Source organism: Temnothorax nylanderi, unplaced genomic scaffold (genome assembly GCF_030848795.1).
Source record: "Temnothorax nylanderi isolate EJ_2023f unplaced genomic scaffold, tnyl_v1.0 TNYL_tig0008_pilon, whole genome shotgun sequence".
NCBI classification, from domain to species: domain Eukaryota; kingdom Metazoa; phylum Arthropoda; class Insecta; order Hymenoptera; family Formicidae; genus Temnothorax; species Temnothorax nylanderi.
Window position 1 is genome coordinate 1748045 of NW_027249070.1, and position 19655 is coordinate 1767699.

Sequence of the window (19655 nt, forward strand, 5' to 3'; positions counted from 1 at the left end):
TTAAATTAATATGGATATCACTTGATGAATTCGTCGCCAATTAAATTAATCAGAATCATCCTTAAGCGATTAATTCATTAATTCAACCGGCGGAACAGCAGGCTTCATAACTTATATATAATTTATCGCTGTTAATCTAAGCTTCTATAATTTTTCCCATAACAAACAATAATTCCACGTTAGCAAGTATCATTTGATAATTAAGTTAATCGCTGATTAATTGAAGTATACAGTCGAAGTCCCTCTGAATTCTGTCAAGTTTATCTTGCGTAAGTTACGTTGTTAGTTACGTATGTGAAATCGTAAAGGGAGAAGGCGCGTGTATGTACGAGCCGTACGATTCGCTTCTCGCTCGTGGCGCTTTTACGCGAGCGATCGGCCGCAGATTTTGAGGCAGAGCGTGGCGAGAGGCGCAGCGTCGTCGTCGTCGTCGTCGTACGGGCACGATTGTCGCAGACATGCCGCACGTACTGCTGGGCGATTCGATCGCGGTGGAGCTGGAAGGTAACGTCTGGAAGTCGCGCTTTCCAAATCGCCGTGCCGTTCCCGCGAGTCCCGCGCGCGAGGGGATCTTAACCTTGCGTCACCGTAAACAAAACGGCGCGTGGCCGTGGCCTCGCGCGGCCACCACTCACCAGTCGAATTTCGTAAATGTCGTAAGAACGAGTCGCTCTCGTCCTTCGGGGCATCCCGCGTTACCTCGTCCCGTTTTCTCCCTCGCGCGTCGTAGCTTCTCATTTGTTAGTTTTTCACGTACGCGTACGCGTACGCGAGTAACTTACCGCGATTACGTAAGTGTTACGTTAGAGATGCGAGTGAGCCACGCTTGTGTGCGCGACGCTGACGATTGTATTTCTCTTGCCGCAGCTCAGGAGCCATGGCCGCAACCGATTACCTTGTACCAGCCGTACGAGGTGGAGCAGATTCTGCTTCCCGACAACGCGAACTGCCTGGCGGTGCAGGCCTTCCTCAAGATGTGCCAGCTCGACTTTCAGATAGAGCCGAGGAAGAATGCGGAGTTCATGTCGCCGTCCGGTCGCGTGCCCTTCATCAAATGCGGCACGAAATTGATATCCGAGTTCGACGGTATAGTCGCGCACATTGGAAGCAAAGGAATAAGCCTGTCCGATCATCTGGACCCCGACGGCAAGGTGGACATGAGGGCATACCAGTCTCTCGTTAACAATGTATTTGTCAATGCGGAACTGTACATCTGCTGGGTGGATCCAGCGATTTTGAATGGGGTCACGAAGCAGAGGCACGGAAGCGTGTACCCTTGGCCGCTTAATCATTATTTGAACTGGCAGAAGAGACGAGAGGTCATAAAAAGGCTCAGCGTACTCGGCTGGTACAACAAGAGCTTAGACGAGGTCTTTGACGACGTGAAGAAGTGTTGCATAGCGTTATCTGAGAGGCTAGCGGACGAGGAATTTTTCTTTGGAAAAGAGTGAGTAGTTTTTGCAGTTATTTTCACCGATTTTTTTGCTCACGATTCAATTGTAACACTTACAAATTACAATCCTGTTCCATAAGCCCCACCGAAGTCGATGCCCTGGTGTATGGTCACGTTCGCATCCTCACGTCACCCTCCTTTCCCTCCAATGAAAAAGTTGCCGCCACGATCTATCAGTTTCCCAAGCTTATCGAGCACATGTTCAGAGTTGAACACCGCTACTTTAGTTCCGGAGCACGAAACGAGATTGCGGAAGAGTTTGAAATAATCGAGTCATCCTCCAAGGATACTTTGTGGGACGGCTTTCGATCGCAGCCCGAATCGCTCCCTCCCCTTTCCGAACATTCCTTTACATTGTCGTTTTAAATTAACGAAATATGTGTAGCTTATTAAGTAAATGTGTAACGATTTTATAAATATATGCACATCGCGAAATGTGGTGACATTAACATGAGTCTTTTCGCATGACTTTCGTACGTAGCAAACCCAACGAGTTGGACGCCTTGGTTTTTGGTCACATATTCACGATAATCACGACACCGCTGCTCGACAACAAGCTGGCTATGATCGTGCGGGGCCATCCGAAGCTCGTGAATCTCTGTAAACGCATCGAGATTAGGTATTTCCAGCGTACGGAGGATTAGATAGAACTCTACTCGGACTTCAGATACATCGAGTTGCGGTACACCGATTACGTTCATCGTAAATTGAAGTTCCTGTGCTTTGCCACCGACGCGACTAAGGACGACCATATAAAGGAAAATCTTTGCAACATCCAATAAATGACTCCCCGAATCAACGACGATCCGTCATTGATAAAGGCAGTCGTATTTTATTTTCCCTCGCCGCAGGATGGATATATCTGAAGTGCGAGTAACGTTGAAGCATGACATGTAGTACACTTTAATGTTTTAGACTGTTGTTATAAACATGAGATATATATATATATATATATATTAAAGTTGATCATTCCATGATACTTACAGATAGTCTCTTTTAAATGCGTAATACTGCACATAACATTTTTCAGCTTTTTTTCTCCTCAAGCTATAGACAGTCAGACTAATGAAACGCTGGAGTTCAAGAATTAAGCCAATGATCCAACCGTGCAGAGGATATCGAATTAAAAGAGAACACGGCGATCTTTGTTTTAAATAAATTCAAACGTGATATCCCAATGTCGGGCGATAAAAACGTGCCGAGGCATATCGAAGCACGGTTTCGGAAGCTATCGATTAGGTACAAAATCTCTCGTTTTCATCCAATGTACTGCCGATTGTCATATCAAATGTTCACAGTGATATTTATATATGATCATTTTTACATATTTATAATTATTTTATTGAAGTGTGTAGTTAATAGTATAATGTATATTGTTAAGCGCGCCGTTAGATTAAAGTATGTCATCGATGTTGTACAGTAATGTAGATCAGGGAGAAACAATTTTCTAGTCAATACACCATTCTCCATTTTTGTCTGTTGCATGCAGATACGAGAGAGGTAATTTTCGATGTATACATCGTGTATATATGTAATGACTGCATGTAAAAATTTGAATACAATTTTTCTCTGAGTCTATCTTAATATCCAATAGGTTTCTTGTCTCCAGCGTTTCAGTTATCGTACCGTTGAAACGCAAATCAAGAAAAATCTGTCTATTTATGTTACATCCCTCATCATTTTATTAATATTATGTCTCTCGGGAGCTTTCCAGCAAGCGACACAAGTATCGTTTTATCTTTGTTACTCATTATCAAAAAAGAAAGATAGAACGATGCTTGTGTCGACTTGTGTCGCTTGCTGGAAAGCTCCCTCGTTCAGTTTAGTCTTTTATAACAAACATTACAAAGCTGATTTATTGTACACGAAAAATAAAAAGCGCTTCATAATCGCGACGTAGAAAGAAAACGTTTCAGGGTGATTGGCTATACGTGATCCAAATAATTTCACGAGTAACAATCGATTTGCTTTATTATTATAATGTGTTTGTGCATAATGTGAGTATAATCTTAAACTATGATAAACACTACGAGATGCAAGATTTCTGCGATGCCTTCTGTTACATTATGCTGCTAACTCTGATACTTTTGATACTGAATTCGGTCTATGCTCCTTATACTAAGAATTATACACAGATTTATAATTAGCACATTAATCGTGTAATTATATAATTATATGATACGTATAATTATATAATTATTGACAGATATTCTTAACATTTTCGTGTATATATATCTATATATACATATATATATATATATATATATATATATGTGTATATATATATATATATATCTTTTCAAGAACTTTCAAGAATTGCAATCTTGATGTAGAGGTTTAAAAAATGCTTTAATAATAATAAGCAGTAATTTACAATTAGAGCGTGACAGAATGTAATGTCAGGGAGCAAAAAATAATAGAAAGATTTTAAAATTTCAAAAAAAATTAAAAAATCTTATAATAATGTGATAAACAAATTGAGATCATATATTTCACGTACTGGTGAGACAGGAAAAAAATGATAAATCACCAATCACATAGATATTGCTCTTAAGCATTGTGTTACGATAATAAATTGTGAAATATTTTGTACGTAAGATACGAGTCTATTATATACAGAGGTCATATAATCACGTCATGGAGAGACTTGGTATTCACTTGGAAGTATTAATAGAAACTATAAATCACAAGACTATTATGTTCACTGATATTCTCGACATTTGATTTTTTTTAACTTGAGACTTCAAGCCTAAACGAATGCACCAACAAAATCGCACATGTGTGATGTATGCAGCATCTTTGTTCATATATACTTCTTTTTGCGAACAATGGATCAGAACAGTAATTCCAAAGATCTAGAAGTATTTAATTTCATCTCTATATACCAACAGGCATATTCATTTGTGAAACATTGTAAAGTATTATATTATATAGCGGCTTATGCTACGCATCGTGGAATAACTATTATTTATCTATTTAGTATCTTTAAGATATTTTGTATTTTCTTTTTTTTTGTCGGTTGCATGGTACTTTAGCAACCTTAAATTTTGTGTACGCTATTTAAATTAATCCGGCGGTAGAAAGCTGAATAGTCGGAACTGTTCTCTAATGCGCGGCCTTACGTCACCTCCCTGCGACAATTAAAAAATTAATGAATAACTGTATTCTTTATAACAGTCAATATATAGTGTATTACAGAGTGACAGGAACTTACCCAGTTTACCAGATTTTCCAAAAACGGTAATAACTTCATTAGCTCGTTATCTGAACGATCGGCAAACCAACTTTCTATAGGTATACCATTTTCTAACTGTAACACAAAACACACATGATTTCTTAAGTATATTATTGATCGTGCCGGGTATACATATATATATAAATAATGAGCTACCAAGTTACCTGATATCCGAATGCTTGTGGACTGTTGTCGATAATCACGGTTTTAGATAAATCCCTGCCTAAGATGGACAAGTCTTTTATGTAATTTCCGTTAACGCAGACGCAGTGTTCCCTGAACAGGCGATACTTTATCAGCTTCCGCGTTGGATCCAGCAGATTCATCAGCTTGTTGGCGTACACCCGCTTGCTCGCCGTGAACAGGATCACCTCGTAGAGCGACGAGACGTGTTCGAGGAATTCGCGGAAGTACGGTCGTGTTCTAACGAATACCGTGTACGTTACGTCTTGAAAGACTACCGGGAAGCGGAAAGCCGCGTCAGATAGCTCTTGCAAGCTGCAGTGAACCAATGTCTCATCCTGCGAAAGAGCCATAGATAAACGTGGCGATTAACTACTGCGCTCTTACGAGGATAGAAATGCCATAATTCTATCACCTAGAAAATCAATATAATATAGTATGACATAACACAACGTAACGTAGCATAACGTAATATAATGGGGAGGATACAATATATTATACCAATTATGATGGTACTGTACATTTAAGATTATATTTTATTAATCTTCTAGATGATAGAATCTGAGTTATATATGTTGATCGAGCATACCAAGTCCAGGACCAGACTGAATTCCGGACTGCTCCGTGTTTTGAGTGGTAGGGCCGGGCATCTTGCTCTCATCGCCGGGGTGAGGGGCGGCAAGTGCTTGATAAAGACGTAAGGATCGAACGGCTCCCAATCCTCCTGAACTTGAGTAACCATGTTCTCTACATCGCAAGATTCTACTATCTCCTCGCTACCCACCTCCATGTATTCAACCTCGTGATAACGACCGTCGACGTCCTCGGAATCATATTTGTCACTAAGATTGCCGTTCGTATCGGATGGATGATGAGGATTTATATTGTACATACTTGCTGGTATACTGTATTTTGTACTGGGATATCCAGCAGTTGTTTCATATTTTGTTGGGTCTGTTTCAATAGCATATTGATCTTTTGGGAGATCACTGCGGTTTTCATTGTTATCGATTAGCGAATACCTTCCTCCGTTCGGGAAGTATTTGTCGGACGAGTTGTACGCGTTACGGACGTTGTATATTGACATTGAGTGCATCAGACTGTAGTATTCCGCAGACGTTTCGGCATGCGTGTATAAGGAGGAGTAGTGTAACGATGATGGTAGTGTAGTATCTACAAGAAAAAAAAAAAGAGAGGAAAGGTAAAACATGGAAGTATAATTTGAAATTAGTTTGACTACTACAGGCGTATGTGATTGCACGGGTACCGTTGTTCTTGCTTCCTTCATCATCGAGCAAGCACGTGAGATCTGACTGTGATCCTAAGGATACCGGAGGCATTAGACACGTCAGCGAAGATACACTGGGTGTGGAAGATTTCAAGTCATGTACCGGCGGTATCATCGAACTACGCGAATCCGTATTCGTTACTGACGAGCAGAGAGGCAGAGTGGATCCACTATTCCAGTTTTCCTTGGACTCCTCCGCGACTTTAGACGGCGACGCGTTTTTAGTGGACTGCAAAATGCACGCGTTACATTGCACACACGATAATTTGGATATAACATGTTGTCTTTATCTTAGAGCAACTTACGATAACTGCGTCTATTGGGGGAGTACGATGCAAGGGAGTCGACGTAACCATCGAACGTTTTATGCATTTTCTTCTGCGAGGTCCTCTTTCCCGTCTAATAGGCGCGGATTTGGCAAAGTGTAAAACATTTTCTTTACAAGCCTATGAAAAAGTTGGAACTTGTTTAATAGATTCTAAATCCAGTTCATCATTCGAGCAAACATTTCTTATACATTTTGTTGATAAGGAAATGCAATGCAAAAGAAATGTTGCCTTAAACGTTATTTTCATAAATTAAACATTTAGCTTACTTCTTTTAGAAAACTGGATGATCTGCGTCGCCACTGGCTTAATCGGCTGCATTTACTTGACGTTATTACTCGACTATTACTAATGTGTTGTACTTTTCTCGCTGTTGCGACCTGCGCTCGATGACCGGTTGCTTTTGACGCCGTTACACCGCTTAAACTTAAACGGCCACGCAATCTCCTGCTAATCCTCTCGCTTCTCAGCCACATTTCAACGAGGTTGTTAAGTGTCCTGGAACGGCACAATACCAATCTTGACGAAAATATCTTTCACAGTCTCTGCTAGAGAAAAGTAACAAAAGTAAATAAAGCATATTAAGTGAATTTCTGTTTAATATTAAACATCAATTAAAATTACCTCACTTCTAAAAATCACCTCTTTTCTATGGAACTAAAATTACTTGTAAAAATACCTTCTTGAAATGTTAATTAATTTTTATCGCGACGCTCTCTCGAAATGACGGAACGGCGATGCGTGCACATGTCAGAAATCGTTATTTATTGACCCGGAGCGATTTCGGAGCTGTCCAAGTGCCGCGGTACGCGGTAACTGGGGGGAGCAACCGGAGCAAAACGGCGGAGTCGCGGGCCGCGAGGTGGTTTCAAGGGTTGATGAGATCTTACGTGACGTTTCGCGCCGGGTGAAGATCGCGCGGGAAAGAAGTTCGATCGTTTCATAAAAAGGGGCGTTCCGGAGGCGTGCCTGTGTGCGTGAATGCACCCGCGCGCGCGCGCGCCCACACACACGTAAACCTACGCTGCTGCGTGTAGACGCACGTCCGTGTACAAACGCGCGCGAACACATGTATACGCACACATATACACACACAAGCAGCGAGCCATATATCGATTTACGGCCCACCGCCCGCACGTCGCGTCGCGGCGGTTTCGCCGGGGGGGACGTCTCACGCCGGTTGACGCATTCTCAAAATCGAGCGAGGGGGGTTGCTGGCCGTCACCCTTGGCGACTTTTTTTCAAAAGTGCGACGTGACGTTACGTCGCACGACGCGATGACGGCGGCGGCGGGATGAAATGGGAGGGGGAGCGGGGTCGAGGAGGCATTACGGAGCACGGAGCGGAGGCGGTTCGTGGGACACCTGAAAATCCGCGCGAAAATCTCGGCAGCCGGGCCGTGACGCGGGCCGGCCGGAGGCCGGAGGGCGACCCGTGGTTGCTTACCATACTCCGCGGCGAGTCGTCGGCGGCCGGCGCGCTCGCACGCCGGCACGGAACGGACGTAACGCGGCCGCGGCTCACACACGCGTCTCATTCAAAATCCCCCGAGCGCGGCCCCGTTCGCGTGCGCTCATCATCCCTCCGAAACTACACAACAAACATGGCGGACGGCGTCACCGTCGGCGTTAGCACTCGCGGCGTCAAGCGCGGCGCCGCGGGTATCGGGACTATGGGCGCCGTGATCCGCGCGGCTATTATTCCGCGCGCATTTATCCCCGTCGGCGCGATCACGGGACGGACGGCGTACGGCGCGATCCATCCGCCGGGAGGACGTCCCCGCGAGACGGCGTCGGGTTGCTGATTCGACCCGCGACGTACATCCGCCGAGCGCGGTACGCGCGAAGCGTCATCTGCCGTTCAGTCATGTGAATCCGGCCCGGTTTTTCGCGCATGCGCGGCCCCTCCACTACGCACACAGAGTGACGCTCGGCGCCGGGCGCGCCGCGCGGGCGGTCGGTCACGGACCACGGTGTAACCAGTAGCGTCACTTAACCCTTTTTTGCGGTTTGCGCCGATCCGTACTGCGCATCGCCATTTTTGTAGGGGCCACCAATCGGAGGATTTTTCCGATTTTTGAATATGCGGTGGGGTGTGCAAAGTCGGTGTGACGCCACAGACGCTAAAGTGATTTTCGTACGTTTGAGGTGAAATATTGGAAAATCAGGGGGTGACGCGCAGAGACGCTTTGTATATTGGGGAAATTTTTGGATAATTTTGATGAGATTTTCCAAGCTGAATAAAAGCAGAGGTTATGATTCTCTGAGAACCGGGGCCCTTTAACCCGTTGATACGCCGATGGTTTGCCTAAAAACATGGCGGGAAATCGGAAACCAATAGATCAAAGGTGCCGACAGAGAGTGAAACTACTGGTTATATACTGTGCTATAGATTTTCAGTACTAGTGAATATCGGAATGCAGCCATTGAATTACGTAGAAATGCCCACGAATCTTTTTCAGTGGGTATCGGGCTATGTCCGCGAAACTTTTCACTGGGTAACCCACGCTAAAGAAATTCTACTTAATTTGAATTGAAGGTGAAGAATAGCTGAAAAGAGCCCCTTATTGTCTCTGAAATATAATAATTGTTATTTTTATATTTATTATATATATTTTACTTAAATTATGAAAACTTGGTCTTTCTTCGCAACAGAACAATATGGAGCATGTTCACTCTATAAAATTCTTTAAATGCAATTGGAAAATGATTAGAAATAAATAAAGCCTAGAGCACACGATGCTTTTTTACCTGCTGGATTGCTTGCTCGTACCTGTGCTACGCGTCCTGATTGGTTTTTATTGGTTCTTACAATCATAAGAGCCAATCAGGACGCGTAGCACAGGCGCGAGCAAGCAATCCAGCAGGTAAAAAAGCATCGTGTGCTCTAGGCTTTATTCTGTGTTTTGAATAGTTAAAACAGAGAGTATAGTTTCTCATGTGACATATGAGATTTCTTTGAAAGTATTAGCACCGCTGTTTTGTTTTTCTTAAAGTAATGGGCGCGTTCAGCAGACCAAGCCGCTCAATAGCAGTCGAACGTGATTGGCTCTTACTTTTAGAACCAACCAATCAACGCAGAGTGTTGATAAGACGAACTCAACAGTTGTGTCTGCTGAACGCGGCCATTGCTTCCAAATTTTTGAACGGTAGGGTGTATGTACAAAAATTATATTTTAAAAATTCAAATAGTTGCTACATGGACGGTAATTATACAATTATTATGAAATTTTAGAAAAAGTTGTAAGAAGAGTTGCATATATTACAATAGTAAATAGAATACTCTTCCGTGTTACTTTTCGAATTGAATTTCCGCCACTTTTTTAGGCTTGCCATGGCTGCGTTGAGGGAGCGCGCCACTTGCTTATTCTATCCTCGTTTTACACCTGATGAGCGATAAAGGTAGAAATGATATGCAATAGCGCTAATTGCGCGCTCTCCGAACCGGACCCTCTAATAAAGAGTCGCGACATCTTGAGTTTCGGCAAAATAAGAGAGAAAGAGAAAGCGATATGAATGTATATTACTTGTATATCGCTTTCTCTTTCTCTCTTATATCTCTTTCTCTTTCTGTTTCTCGTGCTTTTGCCGATAAATGCGAACCAATCAAAAGTTGCTGCTACGTGTGTCGCGACTCTTATTAGAGGGACTCTATATATTCAGTCAGAAATCAAAGTTGCCTACTTATATATTTCTTCGCAGATATGGTTATTACGTAAATATATGATAATTGATAGATGACCACTTGACTAGAAAAGTTCTATCATACAACTTTAATAGGTTTTTATACATACATCAATAGTTTATATGTATAATTTTTTTGCTATAAGTAATTTGGTAAAAAAGTAATAGTAAGATATAAATTTCGTCGTAGTTAGCCTGAAACATATGGATTGATCAAAAATTGCCTAATCAGGGTGCGATAAAGCAAATTCGAGGCGTGCGTGTATGATTACACGAGCGGCATGATCGCGAACTATAGCAAAATGACGAAGGGGAGCATCTCGGCGCCCTGCAGTAATTCTCTGCGCCTCTGTTTTTACTACGAATCACGCTCGTAAAACGTACGTTAAACGTTATGTAATTATAAAAATTTCTAGGCTTTATCGCGTCGAAGCGTTAACATACAACAAACACGTAGCCGCAATTGAGCGTTCTGTTACATATATATGAGCGCTTCTTTCCTAATCTATGGGCCGATATCACGGTCTCCGATTAACGTGATCCTCCGATTAAACTCACTCTGCATCTCTTTCTAACTGTCCCCCTAGAAAGAGACGAAGAGTGAGTTTAATCGGAGACTGTGATATCGGCCCTATACCTACGATTAATCTCTCTATATTATTCGTTTATTAATTTTATCTCTATTAACGGAATGCCGAGCACGTCAATTTTACTATTCCTAACGTTTTCTTCACCCGACACTTGTTGCCTCTTTTAGGCGGAGTGCCAGCGAGTGCCGAGGGACGAGGGCACCTTTACAAAGTGAGATACGTTAGACACATAATGGATTTTACAAATCGACGAATGGGAGGAGAGACCTCCCTCCCATGGTTCCTATCATGGTGGGACGGTGGTTTTCCGTGCATATTCCCGCCAAAGTTGTCCGGACTGCGGACCGTCGAGGACGTTACAGGTGGGCGCAACCGACACACAACGAATAACAGTGTAACGGTCAACTGGTGTTGAACTGGTATGTTGTTATGCACTGAGTGCGTCCAACCGAATTCGCTATTAAACGCACCAGTTCGATCCTCCCGTCTGCTTTAATCCTTCTGACTTCTTCCTCCGCTGCCTGTTCTAGCTTGCTCGATACTGTTCATCAGAATTAGTCGAGACGTCGCTGAGTTGTTATTACCTTCATCTTTCATCCAGCCCGGACAGAATAACGAAAACTTCACTTCGTTGGACATGTCGTCTATCAAAGTGAGGAACGCATACACGAAGAAGGAAATTTCGGTGACGTTTTCCCATCTGATCACTGTGGAGGATGTAAAGGTATGTCGTTTCCTGCTATTTCCTCGTCACCTAACGCCGTATGTATCTTATGGAAAAAAAGAAGAAATGTATACGATTATCTGCATGTAAATTTGCAAAACGAGAATGCCATGGGTCGCACTGCAGCATTATGCAAGTCTTATTGTCGTTCACATTTGCTAGATACAATAATGGGGAGTTACAGATGACATAAATAGTAACTTATCATACTGATTATTCATCACTGATTATTTTTATTGCATTTTTGTTATCAACTATTATCTATCCGTGTGTATCTCAAGACATCTTTTCAGCATGTATGTGCATCACGTAGTTTGCCACGCAATGTATGCTGTCACACATATGCTAATGCTATGCGACAAAAACTCAATGTAGTAAATTGTTTCATTACTTTTATTACAATCTGAAAATTAAAACACATAAGAAGCACAGTAGCATAAGAACAGTAGGTGCACTTCGTCAAGAAGTTGGAAATGAATACGACAATTTGCACAACCTAATAACATGGTGGTTGTCATGGTAACTGCATGACAACTGAAGCTGGATGCGTAATGAAAAACACAGGCAACAGGACCAGGGAATGTTATTCTGTTCCTGTTGCCTGTGTCATTGTGCATGCAGCTTCGCGGAATCAACAACATGGCGGATGGTTTGCCGCAAAGATTAAAGGTCAAAGATCAAAGATCGAAAACTCAATGTAGTAAATTGTTTCGTTACTTTTATTACAATTTGAAAATTAGAGCACATTGGAAACCATCTCGAGCTTGTTTTGAAATTGCCGGATTATGGCTGCGCGTGGTATTCCAGCGCAGCCTGCGTAGCCATAATCCAGAAATTTCAAAACAAGCTCGAGATGGTTTCCAATGGCTTGTTATGTGCTCTAATTTTCAAACTGTAATAAAAGTAACGAAACAATTTACTACATTGAGTTTTTGTCGCATAGTATTAGCATACGTGTGATAACTGATGTGATAGCATACATTGCGTGGCAAACCACGTGACACATACATGCTGAAAAGATGTCTCATAGATAGAAAATAATTGATAGCAATGGTTATTGGGACTCTGGGTATTTCCCAGACAGCACCATGTCTAAAATCGGGACATAAGACGCCTTTTAGTAAAACGTCTAAAAGATGTCTAAAAGATCTTATGTCCCGCTTTTGGACAAGTGTGCTGTATGGGTTATTTTTATGTCATAGTGAAATTTTGTCCAGTCTTGTATACCTATTTAATAATGTGAGATTATATTTCTAATAAAAAATATTCGCTGAGATATAAGATTCGACTGAGTATCACGTAATGAAATATATGATGTTTTATTGTTTTCCAGCATGAGGTTGAAAAACAGCTGCATGTTAAAAAGGACTTGCAACGATTAATCTATTGTGGGAAAGAATTAGAGGATGGCTATCACCTTTATGATTACAATGCACGTTTTGATCATGTTATATTGCTTATAGAAAAACCAGAGGTAGATAATGTTGAGAATAAAGTAACTTCTGCCAATGAAGAAAGTACAAAGAGGGAAGAAAATAGCGAACAAGAGAAACAAGAGGAAGAATCGGAAGGATTGGAAAAGGCTGAGAGTTTGTATTACAAAATTGAAGATGCGGTTGATTGCAAAGAGGAAAAAACTGGTGCCTGGTTCGAAGCCATTATAAAATATATTTATAAAAAGGGAGATGAACTATTTTATAAAATATTATGGGAGTCTACTAATTCTTATGATAATGTATCTGAGGCGCATATACGACCACGCGCGCGACGTTCTGTACCAGTCGACGAATTGTCTGTCGGTCAAAAAGTCATGATTAATTATAACACCGATGACGACAAGACAATAGGGTGGTGGTATGACTACACGATAGCCGACATAGTAAAGAAAAGAAGATGGTGTGAGCTGGTTGGGCAATTGCATTACGAGAAGTATGTTTTTGTTCTGCCAATCATTATCCAATCATTATCCTGTTAGTATATAAGGCAAAATGATAAAATGCAAAATTTAGAATCTATATAAGATTATAGAATTAGATTATTTGTAACCTCAAGGGGAATAATAAATATGATATAGAAATTTTTCTACAATCGTACATATGATTGATATAGAAAAAAAATAATTTGTATCAACAATTTTTTCTTTAAACAGTGACAGTGAGCTTTGCATTCGAAAGACAGTCAGCGAAGAAATATACGCGATAGAAGCACCCAAATTATTAACAGAGAGAACTGCAGAAGACGAACGGTTCATGATAAGTAACGGCAAATGCAGACCTGTTCCCGCTAATTGTGATGAGTGCAGGGACAACCCTGACAGGGAATGTCGATCGTGCGGCTGTAATATTTGTGCAGGCAAAGAAAATGAGGAGTCGCTTCTAATTTGCGATGAATGCGAAAATATGTTTCATCTACAATGTCTGACTCCACCGCTCCTGGAAGTGCCGCAGGAAACTTATTGGTATTGTCCTGATTGCAAAATCGACGAAAATGAAATCGTCAAGGTACGTGTATCTTTATTAATATTTTGCCGCAATCTTTATTATCATTGTCATCGCCATTCTATTGATTATAGGTAGGAGACAAACTGAAAGGAAGGAAAAAGAAATACGTCAAAAGCGGGATGGCTAATGTTCGGAGACAAGAAATTTGCTACATGGTGTCCCAAACTCATTCCGGACCAATTCCGGGTGTGGACGTTGGTACGACTTGGAAGTTTAGAATTCAGGTAAAAGGCAAATTCTAAATCCTGCATAATCCCTCGATAATTTACCAAATGGATATGAAAAAAGAGATTGGTTTGCGTAGGTTTCGGAAGCAGGAGTGCATAGACCGCCCGTAGGCGGCATTCATGGACGAGAGGAAGACTGTGCGTATTCTATCGTTTTTTCGGGTGGATATAAGGATGATTACGACATTGGTGATGAGTTTATATACAGCGGCTCGGGTGGTAGAGATTTGTCAGGTATATCAAATTAAAAAGTTACCAATTATTTACCTTAATTTAATCACAAAATTATTCTATATCTGCTCAATGCACGTGGATGTGTGTGCGTATATTCGTTTGTGTTTTTTATGGATACACAGGTAACAAAAGAACCAACAAGGAGCAAAGCAAGGACCAGGAGCTAACCAGGATGAATTTAGCATTGGCTAGGAGTTGTAACGCTCCTGTAAATGACGAGGAGGGTGCGACAGCCTTTAACTGGAAACAAGGGAAAGAAATTCGAGTCGTACGCAATTATAAGTTAAAGAGTAAATATGCACCGCAGGAAGGTAACAGGTACATTGACTGCATTGTTCGTACTTTCATAAATAACATATAAAACCTAACAATTCTCCTTCTTCAACAATTCTTGGTCTTGTCACAGATATGATGGTATATATAAAGTGGTACGATACTACCCAGTCGAAGAATCCGGCTTCCGCGTATGGAAATATGTACTAAGGAGAGATGATCCTATTCCTGCACCGTGGACTGAAGAAGGAAAAAAGAGAATCGCTAGTCTTAATTTGAAGATGCTGTATCCTAAGGGATATCTCAAAGACGAGAAGATAATAAACACATTCGATGAGACCGGAGCTAAGACTAAGAAACGACTCGCTAAAGGAGATGAAAAAGACGACGTGGACATTAAGAAATATAAGAAGATTAAACATGGCTATGATTTGGATAATGAACTGAAAACTTTAATAAAAAAAGATAAAATAAATACTGAATTGTGGAATGAATGTTTGGCGACTTTGAGTGGTGGAAAACCCGCCTTCTTGAATAGCGTTTCAGCGAGGTAATGTTCTTTATAGAAAATGTTAGGTCCTTTTTAAATGACTTAAAGTAATCAACCTGACACTTGACACAATACAATTTTATAATTTTGCAGATTCAAGTGCGCTTGCTGTCAAGGAATCCTGTACAACCCTGTAACGACTCCTTGTGGACATAACTTCTGCCTAAAATGCCTGAAACAGGCCTTCAAGTCTAAAATACATTTCTGCCCTTTGTGCAAACATAACTTAAGTGAGATTGACTTTAAGATCAATAATCGTCTGTCATCTGCGTTACTACTAATTTATCCTGGCTACAAGGGCGAACAATAATGTCACTTTCGCAGTAACTTACGAGTTGTTGATTTTCTATGCTCGAATTTATTAAACTTTTTTAACATTAAATTATTATCAGTTTTAAAAAATGTTTTTTTTTCTTTTTTTTTGACAACTGTATTGTGTACTGTATACAGTTATATAATTTAAAGTTGAAACTTAAAAGCATGTCACATATCAAATAAAATAGAATACTTTATGTTATGTAAAATAAAGCGAAATCGAAATTAATAAAATATTTTTTCTTTCAGTTTGTCTTTCCCTTATAATTTCTCTGTCAACATAATTCTAAAATAGATATATCAGTCATGTTTAACACACTTGACATATTTCGTTAGAGCGTTTACTTTTTCTCCTATACAGTTCTACAGTCGCGAGACAAGCTCGCGTCGCGTACATTCGTTTACCGCCGGAAAGCCGGTAAACGAAACCTTGCCGGATCTCGTCCGGATGAACGGTGACGTAGACAGGGAACGCAAGGCAGTACTGAGAATGTCCACGTGCTTAGGTTTGCATGACGCGTATGTAAGTAAAATTTGAAAACAGATTTGTCGCGGAAGCGTAAGCCTCGAGGACTCGCGTTCCATCGGAAATTACGATTTATGTCAAGCAAATTGAATCTTTCCGAGATCCTCCAGGATTCACGTTTTAACAGATGATTTAAATAAGAAAGTGTGCGTAAGTACGCTTGTTTTTAGGGCGACTGATAATCCTTCCATAGGATGGCTTCGACCGAATTCCCCGATCAATTCAGCCGGCAGAATTGCTTAAATTTTTTACATAATTAACATCGTATATAGTTCGTCGTTCTTGATCTAATCCTCTTTCCCCGTATGTTAAATCAGATGAAATTAATAATATTAAATAATTTTACCCTTATTTATAAAAATAGTACAAGTATTACTTTACCCAGTGGCGTAGCAGGAAGTGACGACTCCCGGGACGATTTCTCCTCCCCTCATAGCTCTCGTGTCTTCTTTACTACACTATTAATGACAACCATCAAGACTAATTAACAGATAGCTTTTGCAATTAATTAAGAAATATCTTTATTTTGCACGTTGCTTCTCTCTTACATACAACATATATCAATTTCATAAAAAATAAGGTCGCCTGTACATCGTGTCGTTTGAGAAATGTTATTTTTATTGTATTCTTGTTCCTTTAGAAATAACGAGCGTTTTAAGTACTTACTGGTATAACCCTTTAGTAAACGTAGATGTAGAACTTAAAACGATAGAACCGCCAGTACGCTAGCACAGAAGTGTGAGCAGCGGAGCAAGCGGAGTAGGCCACGTCGAACGGTCGAAAAGACTGGGAAAGACCAACTCAATAGCTGAAGATCGAGACAATCGAGTCGCGCGGAGAAAGAAAAGAGCGCAGTGTAAGCGTTCTAAGCGCTTAATAAATAAGAGAGAAAAACAGTCTTTCTATCCTACGTCGAAAACTATGGCGGCAAAAGAAACGCCGACTAAATTTAACACTGAGAATTAAAAATGCGTTTATATACTTTCCCGTTACGTATTACAAATATTATAAATTGTGCCTTAGGGCAGTTCTAGTGCAGCCCAGATACTTTGCACGCATGTAACATAATAGTTTGAAATCAAAATTTAAATTGCTTATACGATACGAATTATTTTTATGTGAGTATAACTGTGAGCAGAATAGCAAATAAATTAGCAAACGTTTTATATAAAAGTAAAAAGGTATTTATATCATTATTGTAAGACTTACTTATTATCATGTAGAAAGTTTCGATGTGTTTTACTTCAAAAATACTGTGTTAAAAATTAAACCTTTACGTTTTATTGCATAAACAAATGTGATAGTTTAAGAATATAAATATATGTGCGAATAACACCGTAAGACTGATTGATCGATATCACCTTAGCATGTCTTAGTGTGTTCTAATAATGTAAGTGAAGAATTTGAACTTTCAATGCAAATCTCACACCTTACAAAGATTGTGTCTAAATTATTATATACTTACAAGTAATCTTTTTTTATTCTAACGTAACATAGCTTCATGAGGATATAAGCGAAGTAATGATTTTTCCGACGAATCATTGAGATAATCTTACTTATGTATCTTAAATTATTTTAAGCGCTTTTATCAAGCGGTGGCACCACCTCGCTGATCCACTTTAGGTAATCGTCGTTTCCATTTTGTATCTGAAACGTAAAGGTTTGAAAAGTTTTAGTGTTTTTAATCATAAAGTTCATGTATTTTGTATTCACCCAATGTCACATTATTATGTCAGATTATTAATATATACTATATACTAGTATATGGTATAATTATGTTTTGTCTTTCCCAGGTTGTTTTAAAAATATCACGTAGAGAGCTCTTCTATCGGAATAAGATACGCAAGTTAACTTACAGGCAGGGAAATCACTTCGCAAACCGTATACGGATGATTCTCTCTGCAAAAGAAGATCAAGAGAGAGTTACATAAAGTCGACATAATTCCAAAACAGATATATCCAGCCATGTTTAACTCACTTGACGTATTTCGTTAGAGCATCTACTCTTTCCGTCCTGGTTTTTATCATCTGCAATTTACGTATATAGACAGACGGTCAATAACAATTCCATTTCTAATGCATGTAATTCAACGTGTATAAAGCTCGACAGATCGTTTTCCTACCAGCAGAAGTTCGGGTTCCTCCTGTATCTTCCCTTCCCATTCGTATCTGCGAAAAAAAAAAAAAAAAAACTTGTTCTTCAATCAAAAAGTACTTCACAGATTGATAAATATCTGAGTACAGCGATAGAAACTTACACGGAGGTAAGTTGCGGGATGATGTTGACGCAGGCGGCGAGCTTGTTCTCGACCAGACCACTTCATGGAATAGGAGAGAGAAAGCGTTAACGATAATTCGTCTTAATGAGCGCGTTTTTATCCAGCTAGTTAACTCTTTACCGTGCTAATCTCTTCGCGACTGCGTCGTCCGGCACCGTGACGTACGCCACGGAATGCATTCCGGCGAAACTCGACATGTTCTGATAAACCTGGGCGCGGATACTCCTCGCTATGCAAAGCAGCATCAACACGGTCACGAGAGAGGTTCGCGTCGCGCACATTTGCCAATAAATGCCAATTGCCAGTCGTTCGCTGTCGGAAACTCAGCGGAAAGCCGGTTGACACCTCGTCGTCCTCGTCGGATCTCGGATCTCGTATGTACGAACGATCGATAACGTAGACGGGAAACGCGAGTAGGCAGTGTATTTTGAGAGTGTCCACGTGCGTAGCTGTTTACACGGCGCCTGCTGTACGTAAATAAAATTTGAAAACAGCTTTATGTCGAGCAAGTTGAATCTTTCCGAGATCCTCCAAGATTCACGTTGTAACAGATGAATTAGATAAACAAATAGCAAAGACCGTGCTTCAGGGTGACTTCGATCAATTCCCCGATCGATTCAGCCGGCAGAATTGCTTAAATTTTTTATAATTAATATATAGTTCGACGTTCTAATCCTTTTTTTTTAAGTTCGGAATATACCTGGAACTTATCGCCGTGTCTCCAACTGGAAACTCCAGTTTTTCTATCCAGATCAACTATACTCTTCTTATCTTTGTTTTATTTTGTTTCTTATCTTTTTCAGCACTTTTCCAATCATTGCAATAAACTTGTACTGGCTGTTCTTAAAAGGCTAGCTGGCTTTCATATTGATTTCTTTCATTCATTTCCATATCTCTCTTCGATCTCCTTTCCTATCTGCATGCATCGTCACCGATCAAATTAATCAGAGTTTAGTCGAAGTCGCCCGAAAGGATTGTCGAAAACTAATCACCTGTTACTTTCTTAATCAAACGTTACATAATCAACGAAATAAAGTGACGAGCTCGTTCGGGCGTCCGCGTAACTGGCTTCGAAATTGCAATTTCCAGAAGTTTCTCTCATCTCCGATTGACTTCTCGAAATTCTTAGGAAGACGAAAAGCATTTCCCTTCTCCGGAAAATGCTTTTCTGCCGACGATCTCTCGAACGTTTCGAATTCCGCAGAATGTGACGTATGGAAATACCTTCCTTACCCGCCGTACGTTAGAGAGAAACGATCCGAAGCGCA

The 19655-nt window shown here is 40.6% G+C and overlaps 4 protein-coding genes across 8 annotated transcripts; 2 read left to right on the plus strand and 2 right to left on the minus strand.

Moving 5' to 3' along the window:
* Positions 1 to 333: 333 nt before the first annotated feature.
* LOC139784943 (metaxin-2) lies at positions 334 to 3037 on the plus strand. Of its 2 annotated transcripts, none has more exons than XM_071724114.1 (4): positions 334 to 504; positions 868 to 1447; positions 1935 to 2072; positions 2484 to 3037. In XM_071724114.1, exons 1-4 carry the CDS (start codon positions 459 to 461, stop codon positions 2542 to 2544), a joined length of 825 nt encoding a protein of 274 aa, XP_071580215.1. In that variant the 5' UTR covers positions 334 to 458; the 3' UTR covers positions 2545 to 3037. The 2 variants fall into 2 exon arrangements, with proteins under 2 accessions (XP_071580215.1, XP_071580220.1); XM_071724119.1 differs by lacking the exon at positions 334 to 504 and adding an exon at positions 561 to 791.
* Positions 3038 to 3406: 369 nt separating this feature from the next.
* Positions 3407 to 8271, minus strand: LOC139784850 (uncharacterized). 3 transcript variants are annotated; one of them, XM_071724039.1, is made up of 9 exons: positions 7932 to 8271; positions 7110 to 7142; positions 6755 to 6983; positions 6465 to 6605; positions 6139 to 6388; positions 5461 to 6044; positions 4853 to 5209; positions 4668 to 4763; positions 3407 to 4584 (listed from the first exon to the last, which is right to left on the minus strand). In XM_071724039.1, exons 3-9 carry the CDS (start codon positions 6959 to 6961, stop codon positions 4519 to 4521), a joined length of 1701 nt encoding a protein of 566 aa, XP_071580140.1. In that variant the 5' UTR covers positions 6962 to 6983; positions 7110 to 7142; positions 7932 to 8271; the 3' UTR covers positions 3407 to 4518. The 3 variants fall into 3 exon arrangements, with proteins under 3 accessions (XP_071580140.1, XP_071580135.1, XP_071580131.1); XM_071724034.1 differs by lacking the exon at positions 7110 to 7142 and having other exon boundaries at positions 6755 to 7033; XM_071724030.1 differs by lacking the exon at positions 7110 to 7142 and having other exon boundaries at positions 7932 to 8270.
* Positions 8272 to 10422: 2151 nt separating this feature from the next.
* Positions 10423 to 15830, plus strand: Uhrf1 (ubiquitin-like with PHD and ring finger domains 1). 2 transcript variants are annotated; one of them, XM_071724008.1, is made up of 10 exons: positions 10423 to 10548; positions 10926 to 11120; positions 11289 to 11482; positions 12816 to 13411; positions 13632 to 13983; positions 14055 to 14207; positions 14288 to 14444; positions 14567 to 14762; positions 14851 to 15267; positions 15361 to 15830. In XM_071724008.1, the coding sequence occupies exons 2-10, from the start codon at positions 10991 to 10993 to the stop codon at positions 15575 to 15577; spliced, it is 2412 nt and encodes an 803-aa protein (XP_071580109.1). In that variant the 5' UTR covers positions 10423 to 10548; positions 10926 to 10990; the 3' UTR covers positions 15578 to 15830. The 2 variants fall into 2 exon arrangements, with proteins under 2 accessions (XP_071580109.1, XP_071580113.1); XM_071724012.1 differs by lacking the exon at positions 10423 to 10548 and having other exon boundaries at positions 11023 to 11177.
* A 1536-nt stretch (positions 15831 to 17366) lies between these two features.
* Cuta (cutA divalent cation tolerance homolog) lies at positions 17367 to 19570 on the minus strand. Its single transcript, XM_071724165.1, has 6 exons — positions 18508 to 19570; positions 18367 to 18426; positions 18232 to 18277; positions 18087 to 18136; positions 17965 to 18007; positions 17367 to 17755 (listed from the first exon to the last, which is right to left on the minus strand). Exons 1-6 carry the CDS (start codon positions 18666 to 18668, stop codon positions 17684 to 17686), a joined length of 432 nt encoding a protein of 143 aa, XP_071580266.1. The 5' UTR covers positions 18669 to 19570; the 3' UTR covers positions 17367 to 17683.
* Between the last annotated feature and the right edge of the window lie 85 nt (positions 19571 to 19655).

Coding starts and splice junctions, on each gene's coding strand:
- LOC139784943 (XM_071724114.1), top strand. CDS start 459: ATGCCGCACGTACTGCTGGGCGATTCGATCGCGGTGGAGCTGGAAG. Junction 505..867: donor GATCGCGGTGGAGCTGGAAG/GTAACGTCTGGA, acceptor CTCTTGCCGCAG/CTCAGGAGCCATGGCCGCAA. Junction 1,448..1,934: donor GAATTTTTCTTTGGAAAAGA/GTGAGTAGTTTT, acceptor TTTCGTACGTAG/CAAACCCAACGAGTTGGACG.
- Uhrf1 (XM_071724008.1), top strand. CDS start 10,991: ATGGATTTTACAAATCGACGAATGGGAGGAGAGACCTCCCTCCCATGG. Junction 13,412..13,631: donor GGGCAATTGCATTACGAGAA/GTATGTTTTTGT, acceptor TTCTTTAAACAG/TGACAGTGAGCTTTGCATTC. Junction 13,984..14,054: donor ACGAAAATGAAATCGTCAAG/GTACGTGTATCT, acceptor TATTGATTATAG/GTAGGAGACAAACTGAAAGG.
- Cuta (XM_071724165.1), bottom strand. CDS start 18,668: ATGTGCGCGACGCGAACCTCTCTCGTGACCGTGTTGATGCTGCTTTGC. Junction 18,278..18,366: donor ATCCCGCAACTTACCTCCGT/GTAAGTTTCTAT, acceptor TTTTTTTCGCAG/ATACGAATGGGAAGGGAAGA. Junction 18,008..18,086: donor GCTCTAACGAAATACGTCAA/GTGAGTTAAACA, acceptor CTTCTTTTGCAG/AGAGAATCATCCGTATACGG.
- LOC139784850 (XM_071724034.1), bottom strand. CDS start 6,961: ATGTGGCTGAGAAGCGAGAGGATTAGCAGGAGATTGCGTGGCCGTTTA. Junction 6,606..6,754: donor CATCCAGTTTTCTAAAAGAA/GTAAGCTAAATG, acceptor ACTTTTTCATAG/GCTTGTAAAGAAAATGTTTT. Junction 6,045..6,138: donor TGAAGGAAGCAAGAACAACG/GTACCCGTGCAA, acceptor TTTTTCTTGTAG/ATACTACACTACCATCATCG.